The 20,521-nt window shown below is 37.6% G+C and overlaps 1 protein-coding gene across 1 annotated transcript in view; it reads left to right on the top strand.

Moving 5' to 3' along the window:
• Positions 1–20,521, top strand: part of COL12A1 (collagen type XII alpha 1 chain) — a 106,468-nt gene that overhangs the window by 12,349 nt on the left and 73,598 nt on the right. Inside the window, 9 exon segments of the mRNA XM_056343522.1 lie at positions 735–791; positions 1,481–1,744; positions 1,857–2,021; positions 2,473–2,646; positions 3,406–3,696; positions 3,912–4,514; positions 5,868–6,140; positions 9,189–9,461; positions 10,411–10,683. Of these exon segments, the coding sequence (XP_056199497.1) occupies positions 735–791; positions 1,481–1,744; positions 1,857–2,021; positions 2,473–2,646; positions 3,406–3,696; positions 3,912–4,514; positions 5,868–6,140; positions 9,189–9,461; positions 10,411–10,683 (2,373 nt within the window).

Below are 20,521 nucleotides of genomic sequence, written 5' to 3' on the forward strand. Positions count from 1 at the left end.
TAAGAGGAGGCTAACATAGATATATTGTGGCTGATAACCCCTCTAGAATTCTTTGCAGGAGGCCACTGGTTCTTTTGAGCTAAACCTGCTTCCTATAAACTGCATCTGCTTAAGTCAAGGGGAAGTTTCTCATTGACCTCAGTAACAAATGAATCTAACCGGCTTCTTCTGTGGGAGGAAAAAAAAAGACTAACTACCCTCATCAAACAATAAAATATAACACAATGTATATGTATCTATATGCGTAATAAAATATGGAATTTACATTTTTATAATTTATATTTAGTAATTAAATATAGCATACAATTAATTAAATAAAAATGTTAAGCACAGCAAACTATCTTATATGACACATTTTGTCACATGTCCCAGGCTTCCCAAACAACCTCGGGAAAATGACTTATGATGAGTTCCCTGATGTGTTAGAGAGGGGTGATACTGGTATTTCATCCAAGGATATTGCCATTAATTTTCAGGAAATTACTGTACAAGATGTACAAATACAGAGGATTCTTAATTATTTGTGTTTTCTGTCTTTTGTGTTGCCCTGAATGGTATATTGTCAAATCTGTAAGGACAGGTGAACAGGTGATGTATTCATGACTTGCATTTATATTTTCATGTTCTCTGGCTTGTCAGATTAGAGCCTGTAATTCCCTACACACTTTTCTTTGATATTTACAAATTTAACCTGATTTCCTCCATTAATTCTCTCTATGTTGTGCTTTGTGCAGTTCAGACAGGTGGTCCAGGGATACCAGAGGAAAAGAAGGTTGAGGCTCAATTGCAAAGTAAGGTGTTTCATTCAACTGATCTGACATTTTAGAGATAAGTGAGTTCTAGCTCTAGGGCCCTATAAAGTTAAGCTGTGTTCCCGTGTTACCTAGCAATGAAATTAACTTGAAAACTTGGGAAGGGACTGGGATGGAAGGAATTTATAGCCGTATTGAAAGAATAAGGTGCAAAGCTGGTACCAAAACTGAGAATTTCAAGCATTCTTGAATTTTGAAGCCAAGCAAGTCCATGAGTGTCTTAGTCCTATTAATAAAAGGCTTTGTGCTGTGGATAAAAGGCATTGCAGAAGAACCTGTGTAGCTGTTATGGAGAGATTAAGATGCAAAGCAGAAGTGGTAACAAAATGAAATGTTCCTATAACATCAAACTGTTGTAAAAAGCTTTGTGTCTGATTTTCATCTGCTGTGGCATAACAACTTGTGCAATAGCATGAGAGGTGTCTCAAAACTGAGTATCTAGGTGACAGTTTCCTTCTGGTAATTGCAGCTAGAAGGCTTGTATGGGTGTTCACTTAGGCGAATAATGCTTTCCCAAATCAGATGTTCCAAATAAGAATATCAAGCTATTAAATATCTGCTTGTTTTGGCTTTCACCTACTAAGTTTCTGTCAGACATTTCATACTGATTTGTGCAATGCAATTTCTCATTTGCTAACAGAGATTTTTTTTGTGTATGTGTATTCCAGGATGCTCCATAAGTGCAATGACAGATTTAGTTTTCCTGGTAGATGGTTCATGGAGTGTAGGGAGAAATAACTTCGGATATATTTTGGACTTCATGGTTGCCCTTGTATCAGCTTTTGACATTGGGGAAGAAAAGACGAGAGTTGGAGTTGTTCAGTACAGTTCAGATACAAGAACAGAGTTCAATTTAAACCAGTATTTCAGAAGAAGTGATCTTATTGATGCAATTAAAAGGATACCTTACAAAGGTGGCAACACAATGACAGGTACAGATTTCCCACATATATGCTTATTCAGCATTTCATTTTATAATTCAAATTTGCTTAAATCCTAGTTCATTCAGGCCTAATAAAACACAAGTTGTGCTGGTATTTTTAGGTGAGGCTATTGATTACTTGGTTCAAAACACCTTCACTGAGTCTGCTGGAGCAAGAAAAGGCTTTCCCAAAGTAGCAATTGTCATTACGGATGGAAAAGCTCAAGATGAAGTTGAAATACCTGCAAGAGAGCTTCGCAACATAGGAGTTGAAGTTTTTTCTTTGGGTATGTTGAGTTTTTCTGATGTTTGAGAGATTAACATTCCTGAAGAAGTAAGTTGTATGTTTTACAGATTCTAGACATGTTTCAAGAATTTCGCTATGTCACTCTTTCCATGTGTATGCCTTGGAGTGAGTTGTTTGCACACTCCAGAGTGGAACATACCAGTTGTGTTGATTTGATAGTAATTCTGTAGCTCCTACATGGAGATTAAAATGACTGACAAGCACAGTTTCAACCTCAGCCTTATTGCATATACCACGTTATTTTCTCAGGCTGAAAATGTCACCTCATCACATTAATCATTTTTTTTGTAGTTTGATTATTGATAATGACAGAAGACAGAGCTGAATTAAACTCAGCTTTACCCCAGGATGTTCTGATACTTTATGCATGCATTCACAGGTGTCTGTATTTTATGGCCACTTAACACAGTCTTGCCTGTCGCAACTTCTAGGAATCAAAGCAGCAGATGCAAAGGAACTCAAGCTAATTGCATCTCAGCCTTCACTGAAGCATGTGTTCAATGTGGCTAATTTTGATGGAATTGTGGATATACAGAATGAAATTATCTTGCAAGTGTGCTCCGGTGTTGATGAACAGCTAGGTGAACTGGTTAGTGGAGAAGAAGGTGAGACACTTTATATAAATGTATTTATTGACTTCAGTTTATTCTGATGAATACTTAAGGGGCTATTCATACTTCCTTTACTTTGTTTCTGGAATTTGATCCATTTCCTCATTTAGCAAGTGTGGAAAACAAGTCTTAGCTTTGTGCATTTAAATGCAGAAAACCAGAATATGTGATGTAGTAGATTTGGAATAGCTCCATTATTCCGTAGTTTCAAGGGCAGCACAATGATGTGCAGTTGTTAGAGTCTTATACAGTCAGTTTGAACACAGGCATCACTCACTCCTACGGAAAAAATGTACTTAAAGGAAAAAAACTGCTTGGTGAAGACACAGAATATGTAATAAGTTAAGAACCAAAGAATGAAAACTAGAGAATGCTGAGAAAACACGGACATCAAGCTGTGTCATTGCAGCTTTCTGGCCTAGTTACTCCTTGACCAAAATGGCAGCAGAGGTGACTTCACTGTCATAGTGCTCTGCTCAAGTCCGCATTTGTTCACACTCTGTACTGTGTTCTCCTGGAACTTCTACTATACTTGGGGGACCAAAAATGCATTTTTCATATTTTTGCCCTCTCGCTGATGCCTCATTTGGACTGTCCTTTAATTCACTTGTGTTTATTTATGCTACAAAAAATATGTCATTTTTAGTAAAGATTAAGTAAGCATGACTAAATTTATTCCAGAAATAAAAATGTGGAAGAAAATCTGTTTACAATTGTAATTAACATTTTCGGTTCGCTTTTGGTTTCTTTCAGTGGTGGAGCCTCCTTCAAATCTGGTGGCCACTCAGATCTCCTCAAAATCTGTTAGGATCACTTGGGATCCATCCACAAGCCAAGTAACTGGCTATCGGCTGCAGTTCATTCCAATGATAGCTGGTGGAAAACAACATGTACTGAGTGTGGGTCCTCAGACTACTGCTCTGAATGTTAAAGATCTCTCTCCAGACACAGAGTATCAAATTAATGTTTATGCAATGAAAGGACTGACCCCCAGTGAGCCAATAACGATAATGGAGAAAACACAACAAGTAAAAGTTCAAGTGGGTGAGTTAGGAGCTACTATGTTATTTTCACACAGTAGCTTTTTGTTGTTTAAACCTCTGATGCTTGTTTTAATATCATACCTTTATTATTTATAAGAAACATCGTTACTTAGCATGGTTTATTTTAATTATAAGCAACTGGATATGATACATGAACTGCAAATACAATTGTGACACTGTGTATCTGTTTATAGAGGTGTTTCTTTTTCTTTACAGAATGCTCACGTGGTGTGGATGTAAAAGCTGATGTTGTGTTTTTAGTGGATGGTTCCTACAGCATTGGTATCGCCAATTTTGTTAAAGTAAGAGCTTTTTTGGAAGTGTTAGTTAAAAGCTTTGAGATATCACCTCGGAAAGTACAGATAAGTCTTGTACAGTACAGCAGAGATCCCCATATGGAGTTTTCTTTGAACAGATACAACAGAGTGGAAGACATAATTCAGGCTATTAACACCTTCCCCTACAGAGGTGGATCTACCAACACAGGCAAAGCAATGACATATGTGAGGGAGAAAGTATTTGTTACCAGCAAAGGCTCAAGACCAAATGTGCCGAGAGTCATGATTCTTATTACTGATGGAAAATCGTCAGATGCTTTTAAAGAACCTGCAATAAAGCTGAGGGATGCAGATGTAGAAATATTTGCAGTTGGTGTGAAGGATGCAGTGCGTACAGAGTTAGAAGCAATTGCATCACCTCCTGCTGAAACCCATGTTTACACAGTGGAAGATTTTGATGCTTTTCAAAGAATATCATTTGAACTCACACAGTCTGTCTGCCTGCGGATTGAGCAGGAACTGGCTGCTATAAGGAAAAAATGTAAGTAAGTGCAATGAAAAATGTCTGAACCAATGTTTTGTGATTGTAGTTACCTAGACAAATAGATATTGATGAAATTGTACATATACACATGGTAATTTTAATAACAGGGGATTTGGTTCTCATTTTCAAACATTTTCAAAGCAACAGGGGAAATTAATGGAGAAATGGAGATGAAAAAATTATTGGAGAAGTATTTTTTCCCCCTTTTCCCCTAGGCACATAGAAAGTTGTTAAAAGTGTGTGTCTGTATGGAATGACCTTAGTGGATGTGCTCTGCTTTTACACTTGATGTCTTAATTAAAGCAGTTACTTACTAGGGCCATTCTTCTTTAGCTGTCCAAAATGAGGTAGCTAGTCTAAGCTTGTCTTTTAGAATTTCAAAGGCAGTAAAAAAATGCTGACACGTCCAGAGGGTGATTAGATTAATTTTTAGGGTAAAATGAATGGCCCTCTGAAATGGGCTTATACAAAACAATTTGAGACAGCAGATGCTAAGTGATATTAATCTCAATCTAACTGTAGAGACTGAAGTAGTACGTGAAAGTCTTCACATGTATCCAACTTGGTGAATTTGGATAATGTTTAATATTTAAAAGACTTTAAAACGACCAACTTTTGGTCAACTAAAGTTACTTATGATTAGTTGCACGCTCAGTGTCCCTACCTATGTTTAGTAGAACACTAAACATTGGATAGTCCCCAGTATTGAAAACCCCACTCTCTTTAAAAATAAAGCCTTTTGCTTCAGGATAGTTTTGAGGAACAAACCAGAAAAGCAGCCTTTGTTTTAGAGGGCTCAAGCTGTCTTAACATCCCCACTGTTAGGCTGACTAGGCCAACCAAAACAAGCCTGGAATGTCAGGTTTGTGTTGTGCCTCATGTCAAGACCCTTGTTTCCCCTTTGCCTCCATCCTTGAAAAACTACTGGGATTTATTTTGTCCTATTTCTAATCTAGATCCGAAACCCCCCAAGGATTCTTAGTTCCCGAGGGCATAAAGTTATTGCTGTTCATGGGACGTAAGAAAAAGGGAACCAACTTGATCATCAGATTCTAACTTCAGTTTCATAAGTAATTGTTTTGGATGGACTGTTCTCATTTGATCTAGAAATCACTGAGTTGGTGCTTCTCCTCATTGTCATATGATTTGAGACAACTTAGATATGATCTTCATGAAATTTGATAGTTATAAGCAAATATAGAAAACAAATACTGTTGCATGTGCAATAAAATATTTGTGCAGTTAGAATAAATCAAAGTATTGAGGGACATTTTTCATTTATTTTAGAGGTTTTGTGTTAAAAATGTTCTAGCAAGTATGCCTCATCTGTGCATTTTTATTTCCATACAGCTTATGTACCTGCAAAGAATATGGTCTTTTCCGATGTAACATCTGACAGTTTCAAAGTGAGCTGGTCTCCAGCTGGATCTGAGGTTTTGTCCTATCTCATTAAATATAAAGTAGCAGTTGGCGGAGAGGACTTCATTGTTTCAGTACCAGCTTCAAGTACTAGCTCAGTTCTCACCAACCTGCTACCTGAGACTACTTACGCAGTCAGTGTGATTTCTGAGTATGAAGATGGTGATGGCCCTCCCTTGGATGGAGAGGAAACCACCTTAGAAGGTAGGCTTCCCATTATTAGGTTGCAAAAGAGTCATATGTTCAAATAATAATTTGCTTAATTGAGGGAATGGGTGTATGTGGAACAGCCAGCTAAGGTTGAGAAGCTGTATTGGTACGCAGGATGAGAATACACATTATTGTCTCTCAATGCATTTAGTAAAGATATAAAATTCCAATAATAGGCCAACATTAAATTGTTAAGATTGGATTTTATTTTCCCTGAAAGTTGGATGGATGCTATATTTCTATGCAGTGACCTATTTTCAAATGAAGTGGTGTGTTGTCAATAACAAATTCATTGGCATGTAATAATCTTAATATACACTTCAGTTGGACTAGATGGTCATTGTAGGTCCCTTCCAACTGAACTACCTTATCCTATCCTATCCTATCCTATCCTATCCTAGCCTAGCCTAGCCTAGCCTAGCCTAGCCTAGCCTATCCTATCCTATCCTATCCTATCCTATCCTATCCTATCCTATCCTATCCTATCCTATCCTATCCTATCCTATCCTATCCTATCCTATCCTATCCTATCCTATCCTACTCTGATGCAGGAATGCATGTTGACTTTAACACGTTTAAAGTCCAGTACGTACCTATGTAATTTGCTGTGTCTACATCTAACTTACATTAATAGAAATTCTGGTCTATATACCATAGGCTTAAAGGGGGCTGAGTTTTTGGTCAGCTGTTTCTCATCAGAACTTCATGGGTCCGATTCAATAACTCTTGCTGATTCAAAATTTCCATTGATGACAGTGTGAGTTTGTTGTGGTTTAACCCCAGCTGGTAATTAACAGTAACACAGCCGCTCACTCACTCCCCCCGCGCCCAGGGGGTGGAGAGGAGAGTCAGAAAGGAATGTAAAGTCCAGGCTTGAGATAAGAACGGTTTAATAATTAAGATAAAATAAAACCAAAAGAACAGTAATATTAATAATAAAAAGAACAATAATTAACAGTTATAATGAAAAGGATGGAGAAGGGAAGACAAATGAAATCTAAAGGGAAGGGAGGAAAGAAAACTAGTGACACAGAATACAACTGCTCACCGCCTGCTGGCTGGTGCCCAGCCAGTCCCAAGCAACAATTGGCAGGCACCAGCCAACCCCCCAGTTTATATACTGGGCATGCCGTCCCATGGTATGGAATACCTCTTTGACTAGTTCAGCTCAGCTGACCTGCCTGTGTCCCCTCCCAGTTTCTTGTGCCCCTCCAGCCCTTTTGCTGGCAGGGCCTGAAAAACCAAGAAGTCCCCAACCCAGTACAAACACTACCCAGCAACAACCAAAACCATCATCAGTGTATCAACATTGTTCCCACACCAAATCCAAAACACAGCACTGCGCTAGCCATCAAGAAGAAAATTATCTCAGCTGAAACCAGGACAGAGTTTATGTGATCAATGGCTGTAAATTTAAGCAAGATAGCTGTACTTGTTTTGATAGAGTTGCCATGATGCATTTCCACTGATTTAAAGGAGAAGGATAACAGAAAAATTGATTTTCTGTTTCCATAGTTGAATACTCAGTTCAGTCTAAATCATGATTTTAAAAATATTGATCCAGTCTTTTTCATTATTCCATGCTGTCATTTGTGACCTTTGGTGATGTAAATGGTTCCAAGGGAGCAAAAGAAGCAGCATGGAAATTTGTTAATTGCTCTTTCCTCTTAGGACTGATAGAAATACACACTTATAAAATAGCTCAGTTTGGAAGTTAAGTTTGGAAGATACAGGTTTCACTGTTGGTGTGCATATTTCCATGACTGTACCAGTCAGAATGTTTTGGCCGCACATAACTTTCCCTTAGGAAAACAGACAAGCTCTTGGCTGATAGAATATATAGCTTTTGAGTGTAAGGGACAGGAGAAGGAATAGCTTTTATAAAAATAATCACTATTCCCATGTTGTAACTGATACTGCCTTAAATAATTGTCAGCGTCTTGATTTGATGAAATCCCAACATGTCTGAGAAGACAGAGTTCTTCTGCAATCATGTAAACGTCAGCAGCTTTCCATGCAGATCCAGCTAACAACTGGGGCCAGACAGATTTCTTGGCAATTAACCTTGGTTTCAGTCTTTTAAAGAATTTGAAATTGAATATTGTGTTTCTGATTAGTAGAAGACAAGTTTGTTTCTTTTAAAATAGGCTTATTAATTGTTCCATTCTTAACAGGTCTGTAATTTAACACTGAATGACAATGCTTTTGGCATATAATGTTCCAGTTGAATTAGCTTTAGATAGTAAATAGCAAAAAACAAAACAATTTTTGCCTTAATGACAGTGCTACATACTGCTTGGCAACTTGCAGTACAGTAGAACTTAATGTATGTTGGAAACGTCAAGTTCTTTGGTGTGCCCACTGAGTTCATATGAAATGACTTGAGCTGCTATATCTTTTTTCAAGGAGCAGGCTAGGTTAAATGATTCAACACAGTTTTTCAGTAATTTCTGGAATATTTCTTGTCTTTGAGATTGAGACTTAATTCAGAAGTGTTTTTTAAGCATTAGATGCAATTCATATTGAAATGAGTATATTTTTTGTTGTGAAATATTTTTTGTGTGTTTTTTTTTCCCTGTTACATTTGCTTTGGTCATTTTGTTAAAATAGGTGAGCTGCCTCTGTGTAGTCAGGTGTATCTGACATTTATCTGTAAATGGAGGTGGTGCAGAAGCAAATGGCCACAGCAAAGAAACCTGTATGATTTATTGCGTTAAGAAATTTCCCCACCATGCCCAAATGTCCCTTACACAGTTCAATTCTGCTGTTACTGCTAAACACAGTCAGTCTTAAGTTTCAGAAGCAGTTGTATAAACTGGGATTAATACAACTGGGACAGCTTTGTTACACTGCTGGTTGTAACCCTGGCCCTAAATTATCAGAAATGACTAATGGTTTGTCTACCTTTAAGCAATGGAAAGGCAATATAAACTGTTTTGATAAACTGGATGAGCTAACGGAATGGGTGGAATGGTTTCACTTCAGATACTTCAGATGATTAAAAGCAAATATTTACAAATTATATGTGTATATTTTTTGTAGTTAAAGGTGCTCCTCGAAACTTAAGGATAACAGATGAAACTACTGATAGCTTTGTAGTTGGCTGGACTCCAGCTCCAGGAAATGTCCTGCGGTACAGACTTGTATATAGACCACTTACTGGAGGAGAAAGGAGACAAGTGACTGTCTCAGCAAATGAAAGATCAACTACTCTGCAGAACTTGATCCAAGATACAAGATATGAAGTGTCTGTTATTCCTGAGTATCAGTCTGGGCCTGGGAATTCGCTGAATGGATATGCAAAAACTGATGAAGGTACATGATCAATGCTGTGAACATAGTAAGCTTGAGAAGAACTCCTGCATGCTGACATATTCATACTGAAAAGAGAATAAGCCATATTGGCATATGTATTATCCCAGATGAACAGGGAATTATAAAATTACTCAAGCCTGGTTGAGAGGTAATTTAAGACAACATAATTTATCAAAATAGTAATATTTCATTTTAAAATATAATCTATTGAACCTACAACACTTAATATGGCAAGGTAACTGGTGAAGAATCTACCTGTATGTTTAATCAATTGTCCTCATGATTCTTCATATTGTCAATGATATAATTATATTTCCTTTCAGCAAACTGAGACCCTGTTTGCACTTTGTTCTGAATAGCTAGCAAAGAATAAGTGAAACATTTAATTTACTAAAGTTATCACCATAGCCTTAACTTGTATAAAAATATATGATCCTTTAACAGGTATCATGCCTTATTAAGCAAAATCTAAAGACTACAGAGACAGTACAAATGTCCTGATCACTGGTGAAACTTCATTGAGATTTTAAATATCAGAAATCAGAAAAACTGTCATCAAAAAGAACTCTGTAAGAAATTATGATGTGTTAATTTCAGGCTTCATTGCTGATCTTTGACTTGATTCTGCAGACAGTGACTTCAACATGGATTTTGGCATGTTGAAGTTAAGCATATATTCAGGTGCTAGTATGTATAATTGTTCCAGGATTGAGCTTGTTTTAACAGAAAATAATAGGAGCAAAAAGATTTGTTGGGCATTTTTGCATAAGGAGGGTGGGGGTGGAATTGTACAATCCTGATTACAATGAAGTTACACTGTAGCTGAGTTAGTGCAGGCTATTAGGAATTATTTTTTTCAGCGTTAAGTTCTATGTTGTGGTAACCTAAAAAATAAACCAAGAAATGAAGCTTGCTTTAACTTCTTTTAAACATCTTTTGACATGTGCAGTCCGAGGAAATCCAAGAAATTTGAGAGTTTCTGATGCTACAACATCAACAATGAAGCTGTCTTGGGGTGCTGCTCCTGGCAAAGTGCAGCAGTACTTTATAACATACACTCCAGTTGCAGGAGGAGAAACTAAGGAAGTGACTGTGAAAGGTGACACTACTTCTAAAGTGCTGAAAGGCTTAGATGAAGCCACTAGGTATGCATTGACTGTGTCTGCCTTGTATGCCTCTGGAGCTGGGGAGGCCCTTTCTGGAGAAGGAGAAACACTTGAAGGTAATTATTTATTGTTTCTGTACAGTCATTCACTTATTTGATTGATGTTTAAGGTGTCTTAAAGTGTACTGTCTTCCTGAGTTTTCTGTAGGAGTAAATATGTGAATGAAAAATAGGCATAAAGGCACTCTTCTACTTTACAGGAATTTTCCAAACCTACTGTCCATCAGAGAAAAGAGTGGGGTCAAATCACTGGTTGTGGAGGGGACACTGGGTTTCTTGAAAAAGGTATTGCCGGAAGCACCAACCAAAACTGACTACTTCCACACCAGCCTCAGTGAAACATTTTGTCTTGTAACTCTCAACTTTCAAGAAGTTTTAGTGGCAGATTGTTCTTAATGTAACAGGATTAATTAACAGGGCTAAAATATCTCGTCCTTTTGAAAATTTGCAGGATTTCTGCAGTGCTTTCTACTGAAAGATATTCAGAGGCTGTTTTTTGCATTAAAGAAGCAGCATCTAGTCTAGGCAAGGGAATAATGAATCATTTCCTGCTTTTAACTCGTAAGAACCTGGAGCTGAGCATTAACAGAATGCTGGCAAAGCCTAAGTCAGAGCCAGAGACTTTCTTATAAGGAGGGGAGGCTGCTCTTGCTCTGCCTTCAAGTTGAGAATTTCCCAGACTTCTCTATGAGCATTCTCTGTGTCATCTGTTAATTGTCAAAGGATAGGGAAAGCTGCCTCCTAGGCCATGAAAGGAAGCGTGACTGTACTCTGTGCTGGCCAGGTATGTATTGCTAAAGTCTGGCACTGCAGCTGTTTAGGCATGGCATTTGAAAACATCTTACAGATGAATTATGTGGAATTAAAACTCGTCCATTGGCTCTAATGGAGTTATAGTAGGGATATACTTGGCTCTCAGTTCCTCCATCAGTTTAACTTTTTGTTTATGACATAGCTTAGGAAACAAACCGGAAAACCTATTTTAAATAGGAAACTGGAAAAAAAAATCAGTTCCAATGATTCACCAATGTACTGAATTCATCCCACTAAAATTCAGGCACTTAACTGAACGCTACAGTTTGCAGCACGGACTCTCTAGGATTCTTCTATGATTGATGAAGAAAGGCAGGTTACCTCCAGAAGGCAGGTAGTCCATCTGAGATCCCATTTTTTCCTTCAAAGGAACATTTCTCTGTCCATTGACTATAGAAGGAACAACTGAGAGTTAGGCACCAACCGCTTGCCTGCCTCACTACCTAAGTCTCAGGCAAAAATCCAGTCCACCTACTTACACTGAGACAGGACGCAGCCATCAGAGAATCAGGCACCTTGTAATTCATGCTGAAAATTCCCTAACTACCTGGCTTTCACTACCCATGTAAGATCCAAAATGCTCCTTTTGTAGGAGAAAACAACCTGTCTCCGGTCCAGAACACTGCTGAGCTCCAGGTAAATGAGAAGAGGTAACTGGATTCTGCCCATATCCTCCATAAAAGCCAGAGGTGCTCAGGACTTGAACTTCCTCGGTGGTGGTGGTGGTGCTGCCACTTCCTTTTGTATGGTATTCTGCTAGGCCTCACGCTGCTTTGGAGGGAAGATTGAGCATGGAGATGTAGGCCTTACTCAGTCTGGGAGAGTCTGAATTCACATCTTCACATCCCAGCAGATTCACAAGGCTGTAGTATATGCTGGGCAAGAGTCTCCTTCCTTTACTCTTTCCACTGAACCTGAGCCACTGTACATCCAGGAATGCAGATTTGCTCTCAAAACAAGACCAGACTGAATCCCAAGTGGACAGAGGAGCCTGATATCCCTGCTTTTTTCTCTGTGCTGTCAGTGGAGAGGGGAGTGCTTTGGTCTTCCTTTGCAAGTCTTAAGAGGCCTCTGGCTCTCTGTTAAACAGACTGAATTGTCCACTTCCTTAGGGAGATGCCTCAAATTTTAGTGAAGGATTGACCAGCTTAACTGTTTACATTTGGTGGAAAGGTTTTTATTGAGTATCTTTGTAGTGAGAGACCATTTATTAACATGGAGCTCTGGAGAGATCAAGCATTTGTCATATTCATAAAATAAGCTTGGCTTTTTACCCTATCACAAAACCTGAGCAACAGAAAAAAATTTTAAGGCATTGCCTAGAGCTTCAGTTAAAACACATTATAAATAGAGAGAGCAGTGAATTAAAATACAGTGGAATTGAAAAGATAGAGTAATCAGAGAACCAGAATTCAGCATCAGGTAGAGACTGTCTTGTTCTTTCAGTGTGTGCCCCATCCCCACCATCTTCCAGGAGGGCTCTGATACTGATTTGGACTTCCTGCAGTGATAAATTGTCAATAATAAGAAAAAAATTTCTGAAATTTGGTTGAAGAGTCAAACAATTTAAATGGCTAGTAGACTATAGCTCGGGAATGGGTTTGTAAGCAACCAGATGAGTTTAAACTGGATGTTGCACTTAAAAGGACACAAGCATTCCTGTAGGAGATTTGACTCTAAGCAATTAAATTAAAACCTTAGTTAAAAAACTCTGTGACAGATTTTGTCTTAATTACGAATAAATAAACATCCTAGCACTTAACTGAATTACTTTTTATTCAGATCCTCACCTGGGAGAAACCCAAATTTAAAATTACTTTTACCATTTTGACAGGTGTAGTTTTGTGACTGGAATGTATACCCTTTGATGATTAAGCTGGGTTTGAAAACTCTGTCAGGGTGCACTCCAGAAAATATTATGCTTTGCATTAAAGCTGTCTATTACATTTTTCTTGGTTAAATAAAATGTTAGTAAGAGCATATACAGATGTCAGTCATTACTGGGTGATCAAAGGTAAAGAATAGAGTACAAATTTCTTTTTGTATGACAGCAGAGGCTTCAGTCATGGTTTCCTCATGAAACATCCACTGTATATTTCAGTAATCTGCATATCTGCAGTTTCACGGGGTAATAAAAATACTTGAATTAGGCCAAAACTCTTTGGACATGGTCCATGCATATTTTAAAGGACTCTGACTAATGTCATGAAATGTTCTCAGAATATCTGTTAAAGTGGATATAAGATGACATTTCACTGTATGGTACTGTCTTACCTCATTGAAGGATAAAAAGATAATACCTTTGAGGAAAAAGAGACAATTAAGAATAAAAGGGTTGCAATTTTAGAACTGAAAGGTAACATTCAGACTTCAAAGCTTAGTGTAGAAATTTATTTGAGAAGTCATGCTGCCTGTGAAGCTAAAATAAATATGGTTGGACTTGGCTGAAAAATTATACAGGTCAGTGAAGTGAATACTTGACTAACTATTAGCTGAAATAACTTGTCTCACTGAGGCTGGGAATGGGACAGCTCTTAGCTCCTGGAGAAATAAACTTATCAACAGTAATGACAAAAAAGCTGTGAAAGGAAGCATAAAAAAGTGTTTAGTATTTCAGATAGTTTTTCCGTGAGCCATAGCGTCTGAGAAACAAAATAGTGCAGTGTGTGTTTTTCATTGCCAACAGCACTGAAGTACTGAGCACTTAAGTATTTTCCTGTACTAGGAATCCTGATGAGGCTTACTTGATGTCTTCACCATATGAATTCTCACCAAACCTATTTGATCAGTGATGCCATAGTTGCTGGCCACTCCAGTTCATCATAATATCAAGAACTAGACTTGAGATTACCTTTCAGGCTAGGACAGTTAGTTTATGGTATTGATATGTAGTCTAAGAGAAATCAGTTTGGGTGTAGTAAACATTTCAGCACTAATAGGAAAGTGAGAATAAGAGGAGCTGGATACAGTAGCTTCTCCAGCTATTGTATATTCAAGTGGCAGGAAATGAAAAATCCAATCTCAGATGTTTAGGGAATTTTACTGAGTCACTAAATGGTCCCCTGTGACCAAGGGTGTAGACAAACATTCTTACTGCCTTCAATAATGTTTTATTTTTCTCTGCATGTAGTAGGAGAGCTCACATGGGTAAGGTTGCAAGGGTAGCCTTCAGCAGAGAGAGGAAGACCGATAATTTTTCAGACTGCTCTAACATGATTTACAAGAACCTGTCTGCCCAGACATTCACAGAAGGTCCTTCGGTTATGTATGTTATCTCCAAAGTATTTTGGAGCAGTTAAAAATTGCTCTTGGAAGGTCCTCCTCTTCCTCAGCTTTCCTCTGCATGGCAGTTTTTCAGTGTTTTGAAGTGGCTTGTTTGGTTCAGGACACTCAGGAAAATTAATCCACACAAACCCAGCAAGCATTCTGTGTACTTGATAGCATTTACCAGCTGGGTAATCTCTACTTCTCCTTTTGTTTTTCTTTTTGCTAAGTATATACTTGCCCTTATTGTTTCTCTGTATAAAACAGAGAACGCAAATATTCCCCCAAGTAACTGTAGATAATCTCTTCTATAAACTGTTTGCATAGCTATCTGGTCCAACCCAAAGATAAACACATGCCAGAGGATCAGAATTTTATGAACTGCTCACAGACAAAATGAAATAGAGACTTTAGCAAATTGAGTAATCAGAAAATGACTCACTTCTGTGGGTGCTGTTCCATACCATACAGGTAATTGTTATTCAGAGAGAATGGGTTGATTTCTTTCTTGTGTTTGTAGAGTGGGAAAAGGGAAACAGTGTTTTTGCCCCTTTGTTGAAGAAGTGTGCTTTCCTTCTTCAGTAATCCAGATTTTAGGAAATTTATAGTGCTCTGATCTCTTATACAGCCTTTTTGAGTCTGCAGTTATGAAGTACCATCCAGAGGTGAAAGTTCTGGAGCTTTATATTTCATACTGCATTAAACATAACTGCACATGCAAAATATGTGCTGTAGAAAACACTTTTATCTTCTCACTTTCAAAGGTGCATGGTGATCCATCATTAGGCAGCTTTGCTCGGAACCCTTCTATAAAGGTGCCATGGAAAAATTTTCCTCAGGCATATTTTGTTGGCTCTGATTCCCCTCAGCTCACACAAAGTCGTTGAAACTGCTGAAGTAAATTAAATCAGTGTAGACTGCTGTTTGCTGTGTGGTGGCACAAGGCTTGTGACAACTGGGGGAACTAAAATTAGCAGTGATGGTTATATTTGATGATATGTTCTACAGATTGAGGAACAAGTAAGAAACACCCACAGCAGTGCCTTAGGGAAAAGTCTCCCTCCTATTCCCCTAACAACCCAAACAAACCATATGCCTTTCAGTTTTTTAGGGGATCATAAGATCTTACCCAAGTCATCATACATCAGAAATAAAATACAATGATAAACACAGTGAGGGCAGTGAGTGTAAATGCAACAGACAGTGAGCGGTTTGTGAGAGCTACTGTTTTTCTAATCTGTTTTTTAATAAGAGAGGTGGTTATAAGTCTGGCAAGAATCTGGTTTTCTGCCCAAAGGCATGCTGTCAGATGAAAAGAACATACTGTACATTAGCTGCTAAATAGATTAACTTTCATAATTTGCTGTTGTTTTAAACAGAAACAAATTCGTTGTGAGATTAAAGAATCTACACAGAAATGTTTAATCTTAATGATTGAAAATTTGGAAGCTGCAGATCTATTTTATGAGTGTCCTTTTGCTGGCAGTTACATATTTTTAAAGAACAGCTTTAAGAATATTTCACTTACTGACTCTAAGCAGGGAAGTCATTACACTTTTAAGTATGAATTTCAGAGAAATTGATCATAAAAGCCTTTTTTTCAGAGAAAGATTCAGTGGTCAGATTCCCATCTTGCTTGCACTGAGAAATTTCAAAGCATTTCCAGTTATACCAGTGAATTTCCTAGGCTAGAAACACTGTTGGTGCCAATGGACATAGTTTTTTTTTTTTAAATAAATGAGACCGCTAGTCTACACTAGCAGAAAGTCAACCCATTTTTTGTACATTGTAGTATAAACAACAAGAAGTGTGGTATATTATATTCAGGAGGTAAATCTGAGAGATAATTATGTCATAACCTCTCCCCTTTAGAAAGAGAATCTATGTTTCAATGATATAGGGCTCAATCCTGCCATCCCATTTGATGGGTACCTATTTGTTCTGTGAGGATTGGGCTGTACTAAAGCAATATATTAAAAAAGTTGTCATGACTGTGTAATTTTTCACTTTTAAGTTATTTTATGTTGTATATATTTCTTAGAGTTTAGGTTTGGGGATTGTGGGGTGGTGGTGTCATTTTTGGTCAGAAAGTAGAAAGTAGTTTTTTGGTAAATAATTTTTTTAAAAATTGTTTTTATAGTAACATAAGAGTGCTTTAGAAATTAATGACCTCCTACAGGCAGCATAGTACAAATTCAAGTGACATTTTCTTACAATGAGGTTTTTAGCATATCACAGGGACTTTACGTAATGTTCAGACTTTGTAGTGCTGCTTCTGTCCTGACAGAAACAAGGACTCAGTGTCCTCAGGAGATTTAATGCTGTTTCATGCATTTTAAAAATTATACATTCCAAGATTTTTGAGCCTGACATTTGAAAATGAGTTATGATAATCTGTGGAAAATATCTTAGTTTTACATAGGAAATTACATATATATCAGAAAAAAATTAACACAGGAGAAGGTTGAATGAACAATAAAAAGATATTTCTAGGCAGCTGAGAGTAGTGTTAACTGGTTTACTGTTGGAAAAGACATATAAAATATTAAAGGGACTGAGTATGAATTCCTTCCTGAGCAGGGACTCAGGAGTGCTCTGGCCAAAATCCCTCATGCTGGAACTCTCCTGGTTTGCATCTTCTCACCTTTCTGTGTTCCCAGCAGCAGAAGAGCAAGAAACCTGCTGTAACGGTCAAGTGAGCATTTCCTTTGTGTGGCAAGTCCTTGACTCTCACTTGCACCATGTCCACATCCCTTCTTTACGTGCCTGATGGCTGGTACTCCAGGAATAACCAACTACTTTGTGCTTTGGAGGGAAGGATATCAGACAGCCAATGTGACTGCCTCCTCCAGTGCTGAGGAGAGTTGGACCATTAAAGTAAAACCTTGAAGTGATTCTGCTACTGTCTCACTGTCTCATCTGATGTGCGCACTTGGATCCTTGGCTGTGGCAGCCTAGCCTGCTGACTCCTGATGTATCCCATTGTAAACAGGCAGGACTCGGGCCATAAAGTTTTGGTATATGCCTCTGCAAGAGAATGCTCATTGATTCAGTTGATTCTGACCTTTTAGGATGCTGGCTTAGATCAGTCCTATGTTTAATTTAAATGAAACACTGGTCTGCATGAAATTTACCACTGCAGATTGTTCTTGAAAGCTGATTTTAAGAGCACATACAGAAAATTGTTTAAACTTTGGGCCCAAACTGCATGTACAACTCCTACTGAAATCTGCTGGAGTTGTGTAAGTGTTTCTGAGGGGAAAGGCCATTTGAATAAGGCTTTTTGATTTTTATGAAGGTCAACATTTTAATTTTAGCTGATTCACAGTCTTGTGTTCAATAACAACAGTGATTGCTGGAGAGCTGTGGGAAGTAATCCAAGTGGACACAGGGAAACTGCATTAATTGTGTCTCTGGCATACTATAGTGGAAAAACTTAATGTGGAAACTTGACATTGCAGAAATCGAGAATGGGTGTAAAAGCACCTGACTGAAAGATACCAAATCAATTTTTGAGAGTGTGTCTGCACTGAGAGATGGTAGAGATGTACAAGGGACTGCAGATAGACCAGCTCTGAGATAAAGACTGCTAAAGACAATCTGATAGCCTGAAACTGGTGACTAGCTTGCTCATCCAGGCAGAGGTTTGACCTGTCCATGCAAACACTCTCTTTTACTGTGTATATACTCACTGTGACTTGCAGCTGTGCTTATACCAGCTGGTTTGGTGCTCCAGAGCATCATAGGACCTAATGCTTGTTAGGGGATAATTTTAAAAAATCAACTATTTCCTCACTTGCTGATGACCTGGGGGCTGTATGAAGTGATGAGCATACTTTAGCTTCCATTTCAAGTCAGGAAAAATCAGGAGTCTTTCAACAACCACTTGTGACCTGAGCAGCCAGCTCTTTTTTTTCTTACAGTGTATGTTGTCTTCCTGTGCTCCTTATCCATACTGTTTAAATAAGCAGGCAAGTAGTAAGTGTACAACAAGCATTTCTGAACATGTGGACCAAAGAACGGAATAACTGCTTAGGTGTTACAGTTGTAGACTTTTTTTTTCTTTTTTTCTTCTTCTTTTTTTTTTTGTGTGTGTGTGTGTGTGAAACGTAAGCAAGGTAACTAGATACTTTGTTTTAAACCAAGGGAAAAATATTTAAAAGATCAAATGTTTGCTAATAACTACATTATGTCAGTGTTATTGTGGAGCATAAATATGTTTCATGACTCTGAGTGTAGCAGCTTTGATAATATTTGATGGAATCCTAATAATTTAAGGCTTATAGTTGAACTGCATCTTAAACACAGCTGCTCCCCTAATACAAAAACACTAGGAGATCCAGTGAAGCAGAAAAAAGTTGTCAGTGAACTTCCACCTCACACATGAGGTGCAAATCAAGTTAGTGTGTTATGTTAAAAAAGTGTTCTTGGTTGCAGTGTAACATATAAAAAGTCCAATTTCCCTTAGTAGGTAGGTTGTCTTGTCAGCAGTTTCCAACTATTTGAAGTAAAAATTTTCCATTTAGTTCTAGTGGTTTGGGAGGAATCCCAGTCCCTTTTCCCACTCTTACCTTGACTTTTAAAAAAGACATTTAGTTCTAAAGAATATTTCTTTCAGAACCATCATATTACAGTAACTGGTGTTCGTTATAGTCCATTCCAAACAAATTATTTTCCTCTGTTATTTAATGACCTCAATAATGACTTAATCAATAAAGGTTTTAAATATGCAGTTGTTTTTGTGGTGTTTCCAACATATATCATTAGCTGTAGTGTCCAAGAGTAGGCTTGCAAAAAATTGTGCTGTGGTAGCAGATACTTTAATACTGAAATCATGTTGTGGCAGGGCCATGTTTTAAAGTAGCCAAAATAAAGTGACTTGTATATTTATATTACATTAAAATATGGAAAGAAAGTTTTTTATTGTGAGACATCTGTGCATTCTATCAAGTTAAGTTTTCCATATTTTTTCCATTTGGATTGCTTGAATATTTTTTTTATTATATGAAAAAGCCAAGATTTGGGAGTAGAAGCTTAAGAGCAGACAGAAAAATTGGTGTAATTTACTTTTGAAGGCAAGTCCTTTTTTCAGGCTTCCAGGAAAATTGGTCTTTGGAGTTTAGATTCTGCTCTGGCTTTCATTTAATGCAGTCACTGAATTTGGTGAGACTTCATGAAGCATGAGCTGAATCAGACCTTTTCACTATAACTTTTTCACTGTGTGCAACTGCTATTGTTGTGAAAAGGTAAACAAATGAACTTTACCCAGACCTCTTTATCTTAAGATTTTTTTGCAGAGAAGATGCCATAAATTTTGGTGATTTATATTGTGAGGCTAAAACTTGGTTTGAAGAGTAAGATTGTAAGAACTGATTAAGAGTTAGGATAGGAAAATAATTGTCTCCAGAAAAACATGATGGGATGTCCCAGGACTGTGAATTAATATCAGAAAAACCTCACAACAAAAGGAATTCTAGTACATGCTCTGTTAGCTATATTTGAGAGTCAGCTTTGCGGTTTGAGTGGTACCCTCTGATTCCGTAATCTGTGTAGTTGGTGAATCTTTATTATACTGTAAACATCGTTTTCAGATAGCTTGATATTAATTTCTTTTCATTATTAAGCCAAGTGGCATTCATAGGCTCAGTTTTAATGAAGTTGTGCTGGCAATGAGGTATTTCCAAAATGATGCTTTGTACAGGTAGTCCTGTTTGCTCCAGTGGGATTATGTTTGGAAATGTTGCAGATTTGCAGTGGAAGTGAAAGACAAATGAATAGGAAAAGTGAAAACACAGTATATGACTTTGAGCAACTTATT

This window comes from Falco biarmicus, chromosome 6 (assembly GCF_023638135.1).
Source record: "Falco biarmicus isolate bFalBia1 chromosome 6, bFalBia1.pri, whole genome shotgun sequence".
Taxonomy (NCBI): Eukaryota; Metazoa; Chordata; class Aves; order Falconiformes; family Falconidae; genus Falco; species Falco biarmicus.